The 19,156-nt window shown below is 29.8% G+C and overlaps 4 protein-coding genes across 8 annotated transcripts in view; 2 read left to right on the top strand and 2 right to left on the bottom strand.

Moving 5' to 3' along the window:
• Positions 1 to 7,262, top strand: part of LOC115889918 (gamma-aminobutyric acid receptor subunit beta-like) — a 98,129-nt gene extending 90,867 nt beyond the window's left edge. For 3 of the 5 annotated variants that reach the window (XM_030910009.1, XM_030910008.1, XM_030910010.1), the window contains exons 9-11: positions 2,027 to 2,311; positions 5,970 to 6,103; positions 6,301 to 7,262. In XM_030910009.1, coding sequence (XP_030765869.1) covers positions 2,027 to 2,311; positions 5,970 to 6,103; positions 6,301 to 6,618 — 737 coding nt within the window. In that variant the 3' untranslated portion in view covers positions 6,619 to 7,262. The remainder of the gene's footprint in view (positions 1 to 2,026; positions 2,312 to 5,969; positions 6,104 to 6,300) is intronic. The other 2 variants (XM_030910013.1, XM_030910011.1) reach the window with 1 other exon arrangement.
• Positions 7,263 to 14,031: 6,769 nt separating this feature from the next.
• Positions 14,032 to 15,636, top strand: LOC115889875 (GPI mannosyltransferase 2). The gene has a single exon (XM_030909960.1). The coding sequence runs from the start codon at positions 14,128 to 14,130 to the stop codon at positions 15,556 to 15,558; it is 1,431 nt and encodes a 476-aa protein (XP_030765820.1). The 5' UTR covers positions 14,032 to 14,127; the 3' UTR covers positions 15,559 to 15,636.
• On the bottom strand, positions 15,633 to 17,094 carry LOC115889878 (uncharacterized histidine-rich protein DDB_G0274557). The gene is made up of 3 exons (XM_030909967.1): positions 16,942 to 17,094; positions 16,384 to 16,681; positions 15,633 to 16,322 (listed from the first exon to the last, which is right to left on the bottom strand). Exons 1-3 carry the CDS (start codon positions 16,944 to 16,946, stop codon positions 16,194 to 16,196), a joined length of 432 nt encoding a protein of 143 aa, XP_030765827.1. The 5' UTR covers positions 16,947 to 17,094; the 3' UTR covers positions 15,633 to 16,193.
• Positions 17,095 to 17,336: 242 nt separating this feature from the next.
• On the bottom strand, positions 17,337 to 19,125 carry LOC115889876 (palmitoyltransferase ZDHHC3). The gene is made up of 5 exons (XM_030909961.1): positions 18,605 to 19,125; positions 18,412 to 18,548; positions 18,271 to 18,355; positions 18,032 to 18,209; positions 17,337 to 17,959 (listed from the first exon to the last, which is right to left on the bottom strand). The coding sequence occupies exons 1-5, from the start codon at positions 18,869 to 18,871 to the stop codon at positions 17,769 to 17,771; spliced, it is 858 nt and encodes a 285-aa protein (XP_030765821.1). The 5' UTR covers positions 18,872 to 19,125; the 3' UTR covers positions 17,337 to 17,768.
• Between the last annotated feature and the right edge of the window lie 31 nt (positions 19,126 to 19,156).

The following is a 19,156-nucleotide window of genomic DNA, read 5'->3' as shown; positions in this document are numbered from 1 at the left end:
AAAGTCACGGAAATGTATATTTTTTCACTTAGTAGTTTTATACAGGTACGGACAAAAAGTTATTACTCTTCAAAACAGTTAAAACACATGTAGGTGGCGCCCCTTACAAATAGAAGTCATACTGACATCAAAATCAAATTTCTCATGTCAAAAAACTTCCAGACACCAACTTGCATCCAAATATTGCAGTTACCTACTTCAAAAATTATTGAGAAAAATCCAAATAAAAATGAAATCTCTTCACCCTGTAGCTCCGAAACTAAGCATTTTAGGACATACATTTATACGAACTTTTTTACTTATTTATATCTGCAAAATATGTTGCCGAAGTTTCCGGAATACAGTTCGGACCACCCTGTATAAAAAGATTTGCTGTATTAATACTATACTGCATGATTCAAAAGAAAAAAGAAAGTAGTTAGAAACATACAAAATTTTACACACAAAATTACTATTAATCGACATTTATAAAGTAACTTCACTTAACAATTAGACTTGTAATCGTAAATATTAAAAAAGTATTAATAAAAATCCTGAAAATCAAATTTAGATATTTATATTATTATAAATGGATAAATCTCTAATCAAAATTATTTTTATTTGATGTAGAAATTTAAACTGACTGTAGTAAATACGATTATATACAATTTTTTGCAAAAAAATCGATTGTAATTTCATACCTTTAAAAATCAAATTATAATCACCATTACCACTAACAGGCCTTTAACTGAATAAGAAAATAAAAATAATCTTATACAAAAATCGTCATATCTTTGACAACCACCCGAAGAAAATACATCGCATTTTCAAAGTCTTAAACGCAACCCTATCCTAGATCCAATTTTTGAAACCTACCGTTTGTTAAAACAACCCTTTTCATGCCTATCTCAATAAAAAAACTACCAATATACCGGGTGCGTCTCAATAGTTCCTCACCCCCTATAACTTTTTTATTTTTTCAGATAAAAAAAACGAGATTTGATATGTTAGTATATGACCTAAATTAGGATTGATAGACGTATTCAACTGTTTTTGGTCACTTCCTGTTTCACCGGAAATAACTACAACTTTTAATTTTTAAATGGCTCTCCCGGTATATTTTTACTTTATTCGATAGAAAATGACACTTTGAATAGAATGACACATCATATGTCAACTTTTGACATTTTCGCTTACTTTTTATTTATCGTATTTTAAATTTCAATCTAGTTGCCATGACTGTGTTAAAAATACTATTTTTTAATTAAGGAGCCTTGGAAAAATAGTCATTTTCTGTCGAATAAAGTAAAAAAATACCGAGGGTGCCATTTAAAAAGAAAAAGTTGTAGTCATTTCCGGTGAAACAGGAAGTGATCGAAATCAATTGAATACGTCAATCAATCCTACCTACAAATACCAAATTTCGATGCACCCGGTATATAAATAATAACAATTATTACAAAATACAAAATTCTTACCTTGATCTTTTTCAATTTTCGAAAATCGGAAAAAGAAAAAAGGAAAAAAAATGTTTTTTTTTACCTTTATAATAATTACAATTAGGATTTAAATAAATATCATTATCATTAACCTGCAAAGTCTAGTTCATTCTCATTAAAAAAAACACTGTAAAAATATTATGGATTTATATATAAAAATGTTTTATTTCTTTTAATTATCATTTGGAAACTATCTAAAAGAAAATTAACAGTGTTTTCAAAATCTCCAACTAAACACTCTTTCAATTCCACAACCCATTTCCTAACATTATCAATACAAACTCTGTAATCGACATTTCTTTGTTGTCACTCCACAGGAAACAACTCCCGACTAACCTGCAAGATCTAGTTCGTTTGCATAAAAAAAACAGAAAAATATTATGGTCTTATATAAAAATCTCTATCATCTTCCTCTTGGAAACTATCTAAAAGAAAATTTACAGTAATTTCAAAGTCTCCAACTAAAGCCTCTTCCAATTCCACGATCCAGTTCCTACCATTATCATTAATAACCCTTCAATTATCATTTCTTTATCATCACTCCACAGGAAACTACTCTCGGCTGGCCTGCGAGATCCAGTTCGTCCGCTCGATGGGCTACTACCTGATCCAGATCTACATCCCATCCGGTCTGATCGTCATCATTTCATGGGTCAGTTTCTGGCTGAACCGAAATGCCACACCGGCTAGAGTGGCCCTGGGCGTGACCACTGTGTTGACCATGACTACGCTGATGTCATCAACGAACGCAGCCTTGCCCAAGATTTCCTACGTCAAGTCGATCGACGTGTATCTGGGCACGTGTTTCGTCATGGTGTTCGCTAGTTTATTAGGTAAGTATCTTAACTTTTTACCGCTAACACGCGCTAACCTTTAACCGCTAACATACTGCGTGGCATACCGCTATGCAATTTTTTATGCATAAGACAGTATAAACAAAGAAATGACTCTTTTTATCAGGAGCAAAAATTTATCCGTTGCGTTTTTTTTGCATCTGAGGGTATTAATCTGTAAGAAATCTGAGATTTTTAACACTAGCAACGAATTTTTACGATAGTCATTCAACTAAACGTAAAAACTCCAGACCTCTGAACTTGTGATGATGAGTATAACTAAATGCGCCTAATCTGGCGTCGATGGCGAGTCCCGCCGGCAGGATTTCACGGTTGTGCGCTGCGGAGAATACGAGAAAATAAGCAGTTTTCTGTATGAAAGCGTTAAAAATTCAGCAGCACTTAAAGTTTACAATCGTCAAGAGAGCCGCGCCATCAACATAAAAACATCTCCAATGGAAAATGGCCGAGCTCTCTGACAGGGCTCTAGTACATTAAAAATTCATTTGGGTATTTCTCTAATATTTGCCTGGAATAATACGAAAAATATGAAATGATAAATATTAATTTTGAATTTTGAAAATGTAAATACGTAATTAATTCAAAAACAAATTATATTATTTATAGAGCTGATCCAACTAACTTTGTCAGTTTCTTGAAACGGATGGAGGAAAAAAATCCCATGTAAATTTTAAGCTGTTAATTTTACAGCACTTACATTTTTTTAGTAAATAGGTTTTTTAAAGGCCTGCTTATGTTGTATACACATGCCAAATTTGAACAATTGTGGACAAGCCGATTTTAAGTAATTTAAGAAAAACTGAATCTATTTTAGGCTTTGGTTTCTATGTAATTTGACAAATAAATAAAGCTGTCTCTTTAGTTGTCAGTTTTAAGTCAATATTTTTTAATTCTCTTTCGTGTCGATTGCTGATTGAATCGGAGCCAGAAATGGCTCAAAACGAAATAAGTAAATTACTAACAGATATTCAGGCTGAGGCGACAAACGCCATATATCCAAACTACTTCCCTTTAAATCCCGAATAACTTATGAAAAGGAATACAAAAATTTTCAAAAATGGAAGCAATTAAAAAACGTGCGAGAAGAAATAAAGTTTTTAACCTATCCTCGCTGTTAAAGTATCATTTAATCTACCCTTTCGGTTAAAGTACTATTTTATCTACTATTTTTTGATAGATATAAGGCAATTTTAACAGTTGCTATGGAAAATTTAATTAAAACTGAACAGGTGTCAATGCAAAACCAGACCACAAAACATCCCCCTTTAAAATTTTGACTTATATGCAATGAAATGAAAGTAAAAGAAGCGCCCCCTTGAGTTTGTTTGCGTACTAAATCCATGAAATATCAATCTCTATATTTATTTTTTTTTGAATATTACAGAAACGTTTTATTAATTGTAACGAAATAGGTATATTAAAATGGCATTATACATATATTAAAAATTACATTAAAAAATTGTTATTTACATATACAGGGTGGTCCGAACTGTATTCCGGAAACTTCGGCGGCATATTCTGCAGATAAAAATAAGTAAGAAAGTTCGTATAAACGTATGTCCTAAAATGGCTTAGTTTCAGGGATACAGGGTGTAGAAATTTCGTTTTTATTTCTATCTTTTCCAAATAATTTCTGAAGTAAAGCCAATATTTGGCTGAAAGTTGGTGTCTGGGAGTTTTTTGACATGAGAAATTTGATTTTGATATCAATATGACTTCTATTTGAAGAGTACTTCGTAAAATAAGTACAAATACACCAGTAATTAATGAGGAAATTGCTAAAATCACACACCGAATATTCACAAAACACAACGATATAAAAATATTGACATTTTTAAAAAACAAATGAATATTTGTTAACTTTTTAATGACTAGCAGCGCTTCTAGTGTTTGTTTGCACAGTATAGCTTATACTTCCAGTCATTGCCATTACAGAAAATGTTCTGTGGTTGTTCTGGGATGTTTTGTGGTTGCGCTGTCTACACTACTACGTTATAGTACCTACGCTTAGTGTTTTCGAAATGTATTTTTTAGATTTAAAACTGGTTGGAATGAGGCAAAAGCCTAACGGATGACAACTTGAGATATGTTGGTATTTGCCTAGCTTTGCTTTATTGTTACCTGTTCAATTTTAATTTTAAAATAGATGCAATTGTTCTTAAATTACTTAAAATCGGCTTGTCCAAAATTGTTCAAATTTGGCATGTGTATTAAGTCAAGATAACTGAGTGGTACTATTTTATAGAATAACTAGCCTTATTTTTACGAAAGGCAAAATTATCATTTAATATAAATTAAAGCCTTGTTTTCATGCAATTGGTACATTAATTATTTTAACTATTTATAAGTTTTACAGCTATAAAATTCAATTTCGTTTAATTTTAATGCTAATGAACGGTCATGAACTTTAAATTTGAATCTAGTTTTTGCTGATTTATATTGTATAATCACGTTTTGTGTTCAAATACTCCATGAAATTATTTAGATTCCGTAAAGTTATATTGCATTACAAAAAAATACTATGAAATTAACATAGGAAGGTCGATTTGTCAGATTTTTTTCATAATATATTTTTCTATGATACTCATTTTATTTGACTTGAGTTTGATGTAAAATTAGCTGATTCGGCTGACTTTGCACTGCCTAATTTTTTGTTTTTTGTTGTTCTTTGCATTTCGATGCAAGTAGCTCTATTTTTCAGCTGTTCTCAAGTCAATTAGAGAAATATACCGATATTTTGGGTTAACCTCAAGGCCTAGACTGTGCAGTTTTGCATGACAGAAAGACTGTATGTGTGTGGCTAACATTAAAGTCTCAATCAAGCAATGGTCTGGTTATGTATTACATAATTTCATTACGATCTACTGAGAATCTGAAATAAATAATATTTAAAATTTTAAGAATTAATTTTGAAATAAATTCTTTAAAAAAAAATTATTTTTAAAAAGTTTAATTTATTTTAAATATAAATATAATAATTTAATAAAAATATAATAAATGTTTCCTTTTCAGAATACGCTACTGTAGTTTATATATATTTATAACAACAGAGACGTTTATTTCCATACGTTATTATTATATTGATCTCTGATTCAAATACACATTTTTTTAGAATAGTTTACATAATTAAGTATGTAATTAATTAATATTTGGACGGACATAATGGTGGTATATTTAATTAATAGTATATTCTTTTATAAAGATTTAAATAGTTTTCTTTTTGTTCACAAATGGGCTAGTAATATTATCGTTTTTAGCATATGTGCATTTTGTACATTTATTAATGAGGTCTAAATTATAAGAAAACGCATTTTTTACGAAAACTTGAAGGATTAGGTAAAAAATTGTAATACAGTGTGATAGACAATTAAATTGTGCATCTAATTCTCCTAAAATATACAGGGTGTTCCATTTAAATTAAACAAGTTATTGCCGTTTAAAGCTAGAAGCTATTAAAAATAAATTATTAGACACTCTGTACGAAGTAACATCACGATCTACTGAGAATCTCAAATAAATAATTTTTAAAATTTTTAAGAATTAATTTTGAAATAAATTCTTTAATTTATTTTTTTATTTTTAAAAAATTTAATTTATTTTAAATAAAAATAAAATAACTGTTTTTTTTTCTTTTCAGAATACGCTACTGTAGGTTATATGGCAAAACGAATACAGATGCGGAAAAATCGATTTCTGGCCATTCAGAAAATTGCCGAACAGAAAAAACTGAACGTAGACGGAGGCCCCGATGACCATATGCCCAAGCAAACAGTGAGTAATCGTCAAATTGGAGCTTTACAGCATTATTTACATAATATTCACACAAATATAACTTTCTAGTCTAAAAATGTTAAAGTATGTATGCTTGTAAACAATTAGTGTTTTATGAATGGAGTGTTGCGTCTCCCCTTTGTCTCCTCTTTTGTGAAAAACACACGGATGCTCCTCAGTGGGAACCTTTGTTCCAGGAGGCGGTGCGCTTTAAGGTGCACGACCCCAAGGCGCACAGCAAGGGCGGTACGCTGGAGAGTACCGTCAACGGGGGCCGAGGCGGCAGGGAAGGGGGTCCCGACGAGGAGGCCGGCGCCCCCATACCGCAGCACATCATGCACCCCAACAAGGACATCAACAAGCTGTACGGCATCACGCCCTCGGACATAGACAAGTACTCCCGAATCGTGTTCCCCGTTTGTTTCGTTTGTTTCAATCTGATGTACTGGATCATTTATTTGCATATTTCGGACGTGGTGGCGGATGATCTGGTACTGCTAGAGGTTGATAAGTAAGGAGAGTATAAGGAAATAAGGGTTAAAAAGCGATATCTTGACGGGTATTTTCGTATTTTGTTGTTAAATATTGTTATAGTTACTATTCGTTAATAACTTCTGAATTTTATGAACTCGTGGTACGACCAGGGATAAAAGAGCGTTTATTTTGAAGAGTATTCTCAGTTTTTATAGTCAAAAATTGTCATAGTTTTATCCGTTACTGTTTTCAAAACTAGTACCTTCTTAATTTTATGAAATCCTAGTACTAGCACAGATGAAAAAGCGTAAATTTGGAAAAACGTTTTTATATATATTGTCAAAAATTGTAATATTTCCGATACAGTTCTCTGAACTATGTAAATTTGGGCTGGCAAAGGTTAGTCTTGGGTCGAGATTTCCGTATGTAAGAAGAGTACAATGCGTTTATAATGTACTGAACAAAGAGAGGACAGTCAACACGTTGCCAAACGTATGAAATGAATCGAGAAACTGTGCACATTGCTAAGAGACGTGGTAAGGGGATATAGCACATTTCAGTACCTCTGTCAATGTTTAAAGTTCTAGGGAAAGGTACATCATGCGTTCAGCTTCACAATTTAACTACGTCTCGTGATACTTAATTTGTTTATTTATTAACGAGTTGTTGTAATTTTCCCTATAGCTTAAATTTTTTTAAGTGTAAGCTAGAAACACTTGCAGTTTTGGTAAAAATAAGTGGAATTGAGTGGGTGTTCGATAGTGGTCGCGCTATTAGAACTCTGAATTCAAAAATCGATATCTCGAAATCTATTAGAAATAATAGATTGTAGTGTTTTCAAGAACTTTGTTAATATTTCTGCTGTATTTTCTTTGTAGAGAGTATGTAAAAATCTTTATCAATAAAAAAATTACACCATTGCTGAAAATTGCTATACTCTAAAAAGAAATGGATGGATTGTTTACAATTTTTGAATGGAAAAAACAACCTTATCGAATTTTTCTTACGTAAACATATTGTAAAATATCCGATCTTGAAAATAAAAGAAAGTTTCAATATCTAAAGTGGTTCTTGAGTTATGGCCTGTTATGTGTTAAAAAGTTGAGTTTTTAAATTCATGGCCACTCGAATTATATTCACTTAAAAGTACAGTGTACTAAATAAAATAAATTGAACCAAGATAAATGTTTAATAAAAAAAATGCTATAATTTTACCCATAAAAAATCCAGACACGAAAATGAGTAATGACACATATATTTATACTCTCCTTTTCATATCCCAAATTACTTCCACTCCGATAAACGTATATTTAGCAGCCCGGTATCGAATAAAAAGAGAGAAAAAAAACGTGGAACAATAAAAATAAGCACGAAAAATTGAAGTGGAAAAAAGTTCGACAGATCAAACGACGTAAACGATGTAAAAAGAAATAAAAGCGTGCATTAATAAAAAAAATGGAACCCCAGGATATCAAAGAATAATAAAAAATATCAGTATTATATTTTATTTTTTTAGATATACCTACGGAAATAGATGTTTTTGACTATAAGCAATGAAGAATATGATTCATAAAAAACGCTCGAATATGAATATAAAATAATTAATCAAGACTATTATAAATATACTTTTATTAGTTTTGTTTGACATTGTATTATGGTAAAGAAATTAGTTAAAATAGTATGGTAGTTTTGGTGGCGTTATTTTACAGTGTAGTGCCAAAAAGTTTGATATATATTCCACTAATTTTTTTATTCTCTTGGTTATTGGCCTTAAATTTAATGTCATTGCATTAGTTTTAACACAGATATAAAATCTGGAAAAAAAAACAGTAAAATAAAAAATGTATAAGAAAATATAAAAAATTTAAAAAGTATATTTTAAATTCTACTTATTTAGATAATGTTTCAACTTTTATTTAGGTTTGACAACAAAAACAAATTGCTATAGACTAATTTCTTTATCATTAACAAATTATAACAATCATTTCGTGATAATTTAAAATTAACAAATTGTTATTTGTTTGTTACACCTATCTCTGATGAAAATATATTTTTATATAAATGTTTTCCCAAATCAACGTAATTTTATTTATTATAAAAATCAATTTGAAACCAGACTCATTATTATTAATAATATAATATAAAAAATCCATTATAAATCTATATATTTATATTATTAGGTAACTAATGATGTATGTTATTGATTTTTTGTTAAAAACAGAGTTGGGCATTATTATATACACAAAAATATATCTGATCATTAAGTAATAACACTAGTTAAAGTGTATCCAAAATTGTTTTGTTGTTTATGTTGAATTTCTTGTTAATTATGTTAGTATTGTTATATTTCTTAAATATTTTGTTGGGACAACATGAAGGGAAGTTTATCAATATAACCGTCTTTAAATGACGCTAAATACCAGAAAATAAAACTATTAGAAAAAGATTATTTATTAAATTTCGAATGTCTTATATACAGTGTCATTAGAAAAATACTCTTTAAGATAATACAATTTTTGTTATTTTTTAAGCAAAAAAATCAATTTTACTGTTTAAATCATAGAATATGACTAATTTTTTGAAAAAAAATATAAAAAACGGACTAAAACCATTTGGAAAAAGAATCCGAGACTTTTTTGATGACACTGTATATTTTCGGAATAAAAAACGACACAAATTATATTCCTCCGTTGATATTTCATTATACTTTCCGTAGTTTATAGTGATATACGATAATTCTAGCGAAAAACTTAATACTGTAGAGTATTATAAACAATTAATGATAAATATATACCGGGCGTTTAAGAAATAACGCCCGCCGACCCCCGAAACTCAGCACCCTTACGGCGGGCGTTCTTTTTTCCCGTCGCCTACTTCGATGACAAGCAAAACAAGTACTTAAAGCCCATGTATATAAAGTCGTTCCTGTTTTTATACCTAACGCGCACTATAATATTCACTCCAAGATGCAATTATTTTTAGACTAGAGATATAGCACTAAAAATAAGACATTTTTCGAAATATTTCGTATGAAAGTCGAATATACAAGGTGAGATGATTAAAAAAATCAAAAAAAGATTACAAAACTTCTACTCAAAAATGACGTGAAAAAAAACGTCAAATACGAACTATTTCGAGACTAGTTCTTTACAAAATAAAGTAACATGAAAAGGAATGATCCTATTTAAAAAGAAAATATAAATGTAACACGTCCCCCTACAGGGGACACGTCCCTCACAACAACGCCCGCACCGATATAGCGTTTTTGTACGAAATGTGACAGACAAACGCGACAAAGCAAAAAAAACTTGCGCTACGCGCGCAGAAACGAAATTCTAAAGTATGTAAAATAATAAATATTATTGTAATTAAAAAATATATATATTATACACACAAAAAACAACGTATACAGCGTGAATCTTTTAATATATATGTTAGAATATCTCTATTTTTCCGTTTTAAGAACTACAGTTTATAATTTTTCGATTTTTCGAGCTAAAAACGACATAAAACCCTTTTTAACAGATCTGTTTTTTGATTCACACTGTATACTGTGTCGTATTTAACCTCAAAATCGGGAATATTATTGAAATTTTGGTGGTTTTGAGGTTAGGAAAGCGACTCGTCTTAGATAGGTTAAAAACGCTCGTAGACCCAAAGGAAACAAAAGTTAAAAATATACCTAGTGAAACAATTAAATGAAGAATAAAAAGTTGTATATATTTTAGAACAACAGGTGAAATTTAAACAGAAACTTTAAAGTAATTAATGAATGAGGATATGGTTCTAAAGAAAGATGTCATTTTTTCGTATTGCTAGAAGTTTTGAAAATAAATGAAAAAGAATAATAATTAAATTTTAAGAATAGCGGGTTCAAGCAGGAAAATAAAACAAAATAAGAAAATATAATAACAGATAAGAAATTCTTGTAAACTTTTGAAATTTGATCAAGAGCAAAAATGGATTCAAGCAGTTCGACGAAACAAGTGAGTAAACAAAGTGCCAAGTACATAATCAAAAAATTAACTAGGCATACATAGGTATACAATAAATGGATCAAATATAATTTTCAATATCAATGAATTAATAAATTTTTAATGAACAATTTCTAAAATTATAATTATATACCTTTAAAAAATGTCGTTATAGCCCAAATCCAAATAGCCTCAGTTTTGTCTCCACTAGCAAAACCAGTGCGTAAAATTCTTGATTATGAACAGACAGTGGTAAAACCAATGACTAAAGAATTCAAGGACAAATAACACCCGAGCGCAAATTGTTACCATGTCACCAAACAGTGCCGTGGCACATATTTTTCTTAACTTAGCTGTTTGAAGAGATATTTGTATTTTTTGATAACTGTTTTGACTACGTCTATGGTGTATACGGCAGTATCATACTAATTAATTACGAAAAGAATGTATTAAAATGTTAACAAAAGGCAAGTATTAGACCTTCTGATGATATCAAAATATTTACTTTTTTCTTTTTTCTTTTAGAATTTGCACAAATTATACCCGTGTATTTGTTTAGTCCGCTGTTTACAGTGTTCTCCGATGGTGGCAACACCGGCGGAGAATGCACTCTAAAGAGGTCAATTAAAACAAAAAGTTTCCTAAAAAATGACATTCTCTACTGAACCATATCAAGATAATACATTTTTATTTAAAAACTTGACTTGTTGTTGAGTACTAATACACTATACAGTCACAGATTCACAACGTGTCGAACACGTTCAAGCATTAAAATTGTAGCACATTGCACAAAAAAGAGTCTGACATATATTGAGCAATACTTAAAATTTATTATTAGTACAGAGAAATTAAAAAAAAAACTACTTCCATTCTTTTCAAAATGAGAAAAAGTACAGAGAACTATTATCGATCCTAACTAATGAGAATATAGGGTGGCAAAAATTAGAAAACTAGTATAATTCGGGTAGATGAGTGACTTTTTATCGTTTTAGTCATATTTAGAGTTGAAAAATTTTATTTCTTTTACAACTTTTTCGGATTTTGTTCAAAGAAAATCCTAAGCAAAATCGAGGAAGTTGTGAAATGTTTTGATATTTTTTTGTAAATAATTTGTTTAAACTAGCTTTCTAACATTTGCAAATGGAGAATTTTAGGGAAAATTTAAACGCACTTTGCACAAAGCAGCGAGTGTAGCCGACAGCTGACGGAAATGTACGATGACCCAAACAACGTTTTCCTATTAAATTTTAATAATAAAAAATATCAAAAAAGCTGATTATTACTTTTTAACTTAAATTTAAAGTACTAAAATGTACAGGGTGTAAATGAATAGTAGTACTAAAAAATTCAGGATGTGATTGTATTTAAAATAATTAGGGTTTTCGATAAAATTATTTGGATATATACAGATCGAGTCTTAAATAACTGCCCTCATTTTTAAGGATTGCAGGAACACGCCGATTAAATTTTTTCGACAAGATTTTCTTTAAAAATTTTGTGTTTTTTGAAAAAGCATATTTTTTAAAAGCAATCACTTTCTGAATTTGTTTGGACATATTTAGTTTACGCCCTGTATAATTGTGAAGGGTAACAGTAAAAGGAATATAAAGAAAGCAAGAAATTAAAGAACTACCTAGACATTGACTAGTTTTGTAATCCACAAAAAAAATCAACAGATGTGTGTTATTTCACGATAAATTGTATTCTGTAGGTGGTGAATTCCAAAACAAGGTTTATCTAGTTCTATATACTGTGTGATCGAAAAAAATGCATCATACTATGCAGGGAAAAAAAGTACCACTCAGTTACTTCTCTGTCTAGACCAGAAAATATAAATATTTTCCAAAAGAAAACAAAAAATTTTTGAAATTTATTTGTTGTTCTTTGTCGCACTACTTTTGATACTTAAAAATATCCCACTACAAATAAATAAATCATTGTTAGGACAGTGGTTTTTATTCAATCACACAGTATATTTTCAAATTTCTGAAGAAATAAATAATTTTCTTGTATCCCCTATCATTTAAAAACAAACATAAAATCTTAACTCGGGTTGTTGAATAGAACAACATTATATATTATTGAAAATATAATGTTGATTTCATGTCAAAAAATATGGCTGTGCACAAAAAAAATTAGTAGATTAGTAACAAAAAACTTTTAGATATAAACTTAAATTTATTTTACTCTGTATACTTAATTTGTAATATGTATATGAGTAAATATTTTAATATGTCGTATAGGTTTTCAAAAGGGTGTTCAAAAGTATACAGATAATATACAGGGTGTTTCAAAATAAAAGAAATATTATTAGAGATTTCAACTGGAATATTAATACTGTATGCGATCCAATAAAAAACATCGTCACGGTAGGACTGTTAAACATTAAAATTACATGGCTTAGGAAAATAGCCTGAACCATAATGACAGTTTCTTAGCTTACCAGGCCGGTGTATTTTTTCACTATATTTATGTTTGATTCAGTCTGTATATTTTTTGACGCAAACCCTGATAAATATTGTTTATATATCAGTTATAAATATAATTAAATTATTAACTTTAATTTTTTAAAAATATTTATGCTTTTTAGAAACTAAAAACAGAAATGACTGCATTCTTGTTTCTGTATGATAGAAATCTAAGCGGTATATAATTTATCAACACAAGAGAAAGAAATTATTAGCCCATCTAAAGAAAAATAAAATAAAAGGGAAAACGATGATTTGTAGGTATATGTAGGTCAGTGGCGGCACATTCGTTGTATTAAAAAAGGGGTTTCAAAAGACTGTTTTTTAACATTTTCACGGTTTTTTCACAGGCTACGTCACCAGCTGTTTTATTCAGAGATGTAAAAGATTTTTTTTAATAAAAACGAAAAATATATATTTTTTTAAGTTTTAAGCTCAGTGGCGTATCGTGTGAACACTACGCTTAGGGTTATAACGTACTACTAAAGAAATATATATATAAAAAATAGTTAAAAAAACGGTCTCCACAGCCTCTATCTCCGCGTTGCGGGTGACTTATTGCTCACTTACATGATATTCTAAATAATAAGAGAAAAAGTTGTATGTATTATATTTGAATTATAAAACATTATAATTATTTAATAATTATTAATTACTTAATTATTAATTTTAAGAAGAAATAAGGACTACGTATTGCGTAGATATATACTGTTTGGCGTTTTTATTTGAGTAAAAATTTGTAAAAGTAACTCAAAGCGTCTTATTCCAATTATGTATCCTTTTCATCTGTTTCCTAGTTTATTTTTACCTTTTATGCTTATATTTTAATACAATAACTAATTTAATAATTAAGAAAATGAGAAAACGTAAAAAGTAGAGAGTATTTATTTTAAAATTGCGGACGCGCCAATTTTACGACATCCTTGACATCTATCAGGTAACCCTTAAAACAAAAATTCGTAAGTGTATAGGCAACCAAACATACTGCAATATTTTTGTAAGAAATGTCAAATCTAGTAATCTAGTCGAGTTGATCAAAATCAAAACACAAACGTAAATAAATAATTTAAAAATGTGAGAATTATACGAAACACAGATAGTATTTATTATGAAGGACGAAGAAAGAATTACCCGACTGGTTTACTTGAGCAGAATAATATTAATAGTGCTGCAATTTTTCGCAAATCAAGTTATCCCAGATCATGACGCCAAAGTTTTTCAGTATCCTGCAGAACAAAATAAAACCCAATACGACAACGTTATCAATTACTTCTTAGGAGGTTTTGTGAGGTGGGATGCCCAGTATTTTATGCATATCGCCAAGTATGGGTATACTTACGAAAATACTTTAGCATTTTTTCCTTTGTACCCTGTAAGTGTTGGGAGTATTGCAGATCTTATTTGCGATGTTATAGGAAGACAGTATGTGGACTCGGTCTTAATTCTGACATACATTTTAGTTAATATCTATATTTTTAAACATGCAGCTTTATGTCTTTATAAACTAACAGAGATTTTATTTGATAAAAAGACAGCCTACGATAGTGCTGTAGTTTATTGTTTTAACCCAGCCTCAGTTTTCTTTATTGCACCTTACACAGAGTGTTTGTTTAGTTTTCTAACATTTCAGTCGATTTTAAATTGTCTTACATTATATGAAAAGTATTCGAAACCTGATAATAAGTTTGTTGTAAAGGATCTTCTGCTGATTTTACCTATAGCTCTTAGCACAGCAACAAGATCAAACGGTGTGTTAAATATAGGTTTTTTAATTTATACTTTTATCTGTTTGAAATTGAATAACTCAAAGAAAAAGAAACAATCAATATTACAGGGTCTCTATACAGCATTGAGGTATGGTTTTGCTATAATTATGACTACTGTAGATTGTTTATTACCGTTTATTTTGTATCAGTATTACTGTTACCTAAGATTTTGTCAGACATTTCCCGTGAATTTACCTGGAGTAATTCTGGAACATGCCAGACAAAATAAGTTTATTTTACCAGGAAGTTACAAGAAGAACCAGCAAAAATGGTGTAAGAAAACAATACCTCTTGCCTATTCTTATGTGCAAGATCAATACTGGAACGTGGGTTTTATGAAATACTACGAATTCAAACAGTTGCCAAATTTTCTCTTAGCCCTACCTATATTGTGCATTATAAGTTTTTGTTCCTTCAAGCATTTATTTACTAATCTATTTAAAAGAAATCTATTTTCAAATTTATTTACAATGGGTAATAGTATTAAAGCAAACAAAGCCAAAGCAGGACTGTATCAACCAAAGTTAACTGTATTTTATATACATGCTCTTTTTCTATCAATATTTTGTACTTTCTTCATTCATGTTCAGGTTTCAACGAGAATTTTGTGCTCTGCAAGTCCAGTTTTCTACTGGATCTGTTCGAAACACTTAAACCTGCTCAGATTACCCTCAAAGTCTGATAGTTTACGAGAGTTGTTCCTCAGAACTTATGTTGTAAGTTACTTTATTGCTGGCACTATGCTGTTTTGTAATTTCCTACCCTGGACCTAAATGTACTGTGATTTAAATGTTTTATTTTACTAATTTTTAACTTTATGTATGATAGAAATAAAAATGCCATAAACTAAATCAATATTTTTTTATTGTAACAATGAAACTGATTACAAAAAATATATAGTTGTAGGGAATGTCAAAAATAATTTAAAAGAATACTGTAAAGAACTTAAATATATGAGTTTCAGTTCAGGAGGTTCTTACTGTTCTCCTGATTTAAAGTAGGACAATTTCAATTTAGAAACCTATTATTGCCAACTTTTGCTGAATAAATATATTGTGTAATTAAATTTAAAAATCTCCCAATGAATTTTTAATTTATATGCGAAAATAAAATACTAAACAGATACTTAAAAACACTACACTGATACCTCGATCCTCCTCAAATATAATATGAAATAAAACATACTAGAATAAAAAAATCTTGTACCAAAAATATAAAATGACACTTAAAAATGGGGATAATATTTAATAAAATGAATAAAACCCTATCCATAAGAAAAATTTTCTAAACAATACAATTCCAAGAGAATAAGTGGACCAGCCAGATCTAAATATTAATTTCCATTATTTTATTGTTTAAAAAACTGATCTAGATTTCCATTATCATTCTTCTATGAGTCAAAAAGTTGCTATGAATGGTGGTGATGACTTGTTTGATGCTGATGATGACTCTGATGTGGATGATGATTCGGATGTTGCTGATGATTTTGATGCATTCTTCTACCCCAGTAGGCTTCCAAATCAAACGGTCGAAAATCCTAAAAATTAAGACCACTCTTACTGACCCAAGTACATTAATATTTAACTTTTAGAGTTTACTTTTAAATGATGATTCTCATGTTCTTGATAATACATCACATTGCTAGAGCCCCGATCCATTTCTACTTTTGACCAGGAATCGTAGATGTACTTAATCAAGTCTTCGTGCTGAGAATTAATCGGTTGAGGCGTTGTGTGTTGATGTCTGTTATCATGATGCGAGGATGGTTGCCTGTTATCATAATGAGATGATTGCTGTCTGTGATCATGGTGGGATCTGTTATCGTGAATGTTCATACGGGATATGTTAGGCCTACGATTGCCGTTCATTTGACCCATATTAGTCATTCTGGGACCACTAGAAAGTAAATTGTTAATAAAAAAAAGTTCAGGAGTGTTGTTAAAAATTGTTAATAATCGCTCTACAATGGATTCTAATAACACTGAAGGAAAATGTCTAACAATTCACAATGTTTAACATTTAATAACACTTCCTGGATAGTTTAACGAAGCTATTTATAAACAAAAACGAATTTACTATCCTTCAGAACAGGAAGATCGATTGAATTCTTATAAAAGCGAATTTATTCGCTACCAAAAACATGTCGAGTCACTCACCTCATTTTATTATTCTATAAAAACAAAACGGTATAAAAATAAGGCAATAGTTTAGTAAAATAAACTGAAAAAATAAAAATGCTTTTAGGGTACAACAAACAAACGTCATAAAACTAAATAAGCTTTTGATTTTGATCGCCGAAACGCCATCTATAATTTGACATTTGATTCTATCCACAGAACATATTCAATCATTAAAATGATCTTGATTAGGGATGGAGAAATTTAGAAATATATCGATATCAGGGACAGAGTCAGGGATGTGCAGTAAAAACAGGTAAATATCAGTGGATTTCATCGATTTTTCATAAATTTTGCTATATTAATAAAAGAAAGTTCATATTCAGGTGAAAATTTGAATTTGAAATGTAGGAATGTAATAAATAATTCATTAGTAAATTCTGAATAGTTTATTTTCACTTTGATATGCTTAAAATTTTGTAAAAACATAAAAACTTAGGTACGAAAATCTGTTTGATCACAAAAGCTAGATTTTTTCTAAATTATCACATCCAAACCAAAAAAGTATTGCATGGTGACTTATACAGGCATATACCTTATATTTAACTCCTAATTGCATGTAACAAAATTAAATAAATTACTAAAATATCTTGTTCATCAATAACCAATCAAAATATTGAGCTTTATCTTTTTGTGTCAAACACAAATTTAATCTTAAGTACCTCCACTTACAGCTAGCCAATCTAGTAAAGAAACAGTAATACTGAAAACAAAATACAAAAAGAATGTTATTTGATAACTACCCTCAATATTTTGATTGAATCTCCTAAGGCTTATCAAAACACAACAAAAAAAAAAGATTTACTTTAAACTGAATAAAAATCGACTTCGCTTTTGTATTTTCTGGGCCTCGCAAATGGAGAGAACCACAAAAGTGAAAACCTTCCAAACACGGCCTGCATACTTTTCCATCTTGATTTCTTCACCCATGTGGCTTCTTCTTTTTTTAACTGTTCAATACCAGTTTCATCAGTCCATATCGCTTGAACTTGAGTACCTTAATACAAGAATATAATAGAATATAATTTATTAATTATCTATCTTGAAAAGTTTTAAAATTTCTAATTACCTAACATAACTGCAGTAAAAATAGCAAATAGCAGTGCCTCAAACATCAAGAAAAGTAACAATACAATGGTTACTGGTGGGGAATGACTAGTACATTCTTTCCATTCGTGTCGGATGCACATTAAAAACTGATTAATCGCTAAGAATAGTGAATGAAGAGATATAATACATATGTAGAACTGAAATAAAAATAGTTTAAATTCGGTACATACTGCAATATACTATTTAATTTCATCTTACTGTAAACAGTACAAAATATTTTTGATTATTTTCTCCTACACAGTTATTAACCCAAGGACAGTGATGGTCCATTTTTCTAATACACCTACAGACACAATTATTTAGTTCTAAATTAAGAGACCAATAAATAATCTATTTAACCTATGGCATACTGAACAATGATGTGCTCGATCTGGTTTAATACTACAACACTTTGGACATTTAAATATCACTTGTCCCTCCCGGAACCCCATTTGTTTGATCATTTCCTTCGTGGCATTACCCTTAGGAACCGCACCCTGTAAAAAATGTAAATAAACAATAAATACTTTAATAAAGCATAGAAACTACTTACCGGGTCTGTAAACATAGTCTTAAGATGTGATGCAAAAGCCAAAAAAGCACAAGCTTGGAATATAATGGTATTTATGACGCTATATATTGTATTACCACTAGGAATTAAAATAACAGACATAACTACAAATTCAGCGTAGGATATAAGTAACCATGTTAAAAGTGCACATATTAAGCCGCAAACATCGGCTATACACCATAACATTCCTCCGCAACATCGATTATGATTGTCCTTGTCGTTTCTGAAAGAATTGTACTCGTATTCCATTATTTTAACAAATTTATTACGGAATTTGTAGAGACGCGCTTAAAGTCCCTTCCTGACAAACATTATGATCATTTTGATAATCCTGCTTGAATCCACACTATTAGACTATACTGAGTTTACATAAATTATCGGGATACATGCTTAATACAAGCTTAATATCAGGGAATGGTAAATTGAAGGTATTCTGTATTCTATATTTAAAAACATCCAGAAAAAACTTGAGGAGATGAACTAGTCAAAATAAAACTCCACCTGACATTGACAAGTTCGACAAGATCAAAACAT

The sequence above is a fragment of the Sitophilus oryzae genome, unplaced genomic scaffold (genome assembly GCF_002938485.1).
Source record: "Sitophilus oryzae breed Bouriz unplaced genomic scaffold, Soryzae_2.0 scaffold_857_pilon_pilon, whole genome shotgun sequence".
NCBI classification, from domain to species: domain Eukaryota; kingdom Metazoa; phylum Arthropoda; class Insecta; order Coleoptera; family Curculionidae; genus Sitophilus; species Sitophilus oryzae.
Note: the sequence above shows the minus strand (reverse complement) of the source record. Positions and strands in the feature narration are given on the sequence as shown.

Excerpts from the sequence above, each read along its gene's own strand:
- LOC115889875 (XM_030909960.1), top strand. The coding sequence starts at position 14,128 with ATGAAGGACGAAGAAAGAATTACCCGACTGGTTTACTTGAGCAGAATA.
- LOC115889876 (XM_030909961.1), bottom strand. The coding sequence starts at position 18,871 with ATGGAATACGAGTACAATTCTTTCAGAAACGACAAGGACAATCATAAT. Across the intron at positions 18,549-18,604 it reads AGACTATGTTTACAGACCCG|GGTGCGGTTCCTAAGGGTAA; the intron begins GTAAGTAGTTTC and ends CATTTTTTACAG. Across the intron at positions 17,960-18,031 it reads TTTTACTGCAGTTATGTTAG|GTACTCAAGTTCAAGCGATA; the intron begins GTAATTAGAAAT and ends TCTTGTATTAAG.
- LOC115889878 (XM_030909967.1), bottom strand. Across the intron at positions 16,323-16,383 it reads ATGAGAATCATCATTTAAAA|GATTTTCGACCGTTTGATTT; the intron begins GTAAACTCTAAA and ends CTTAATTTTTAG.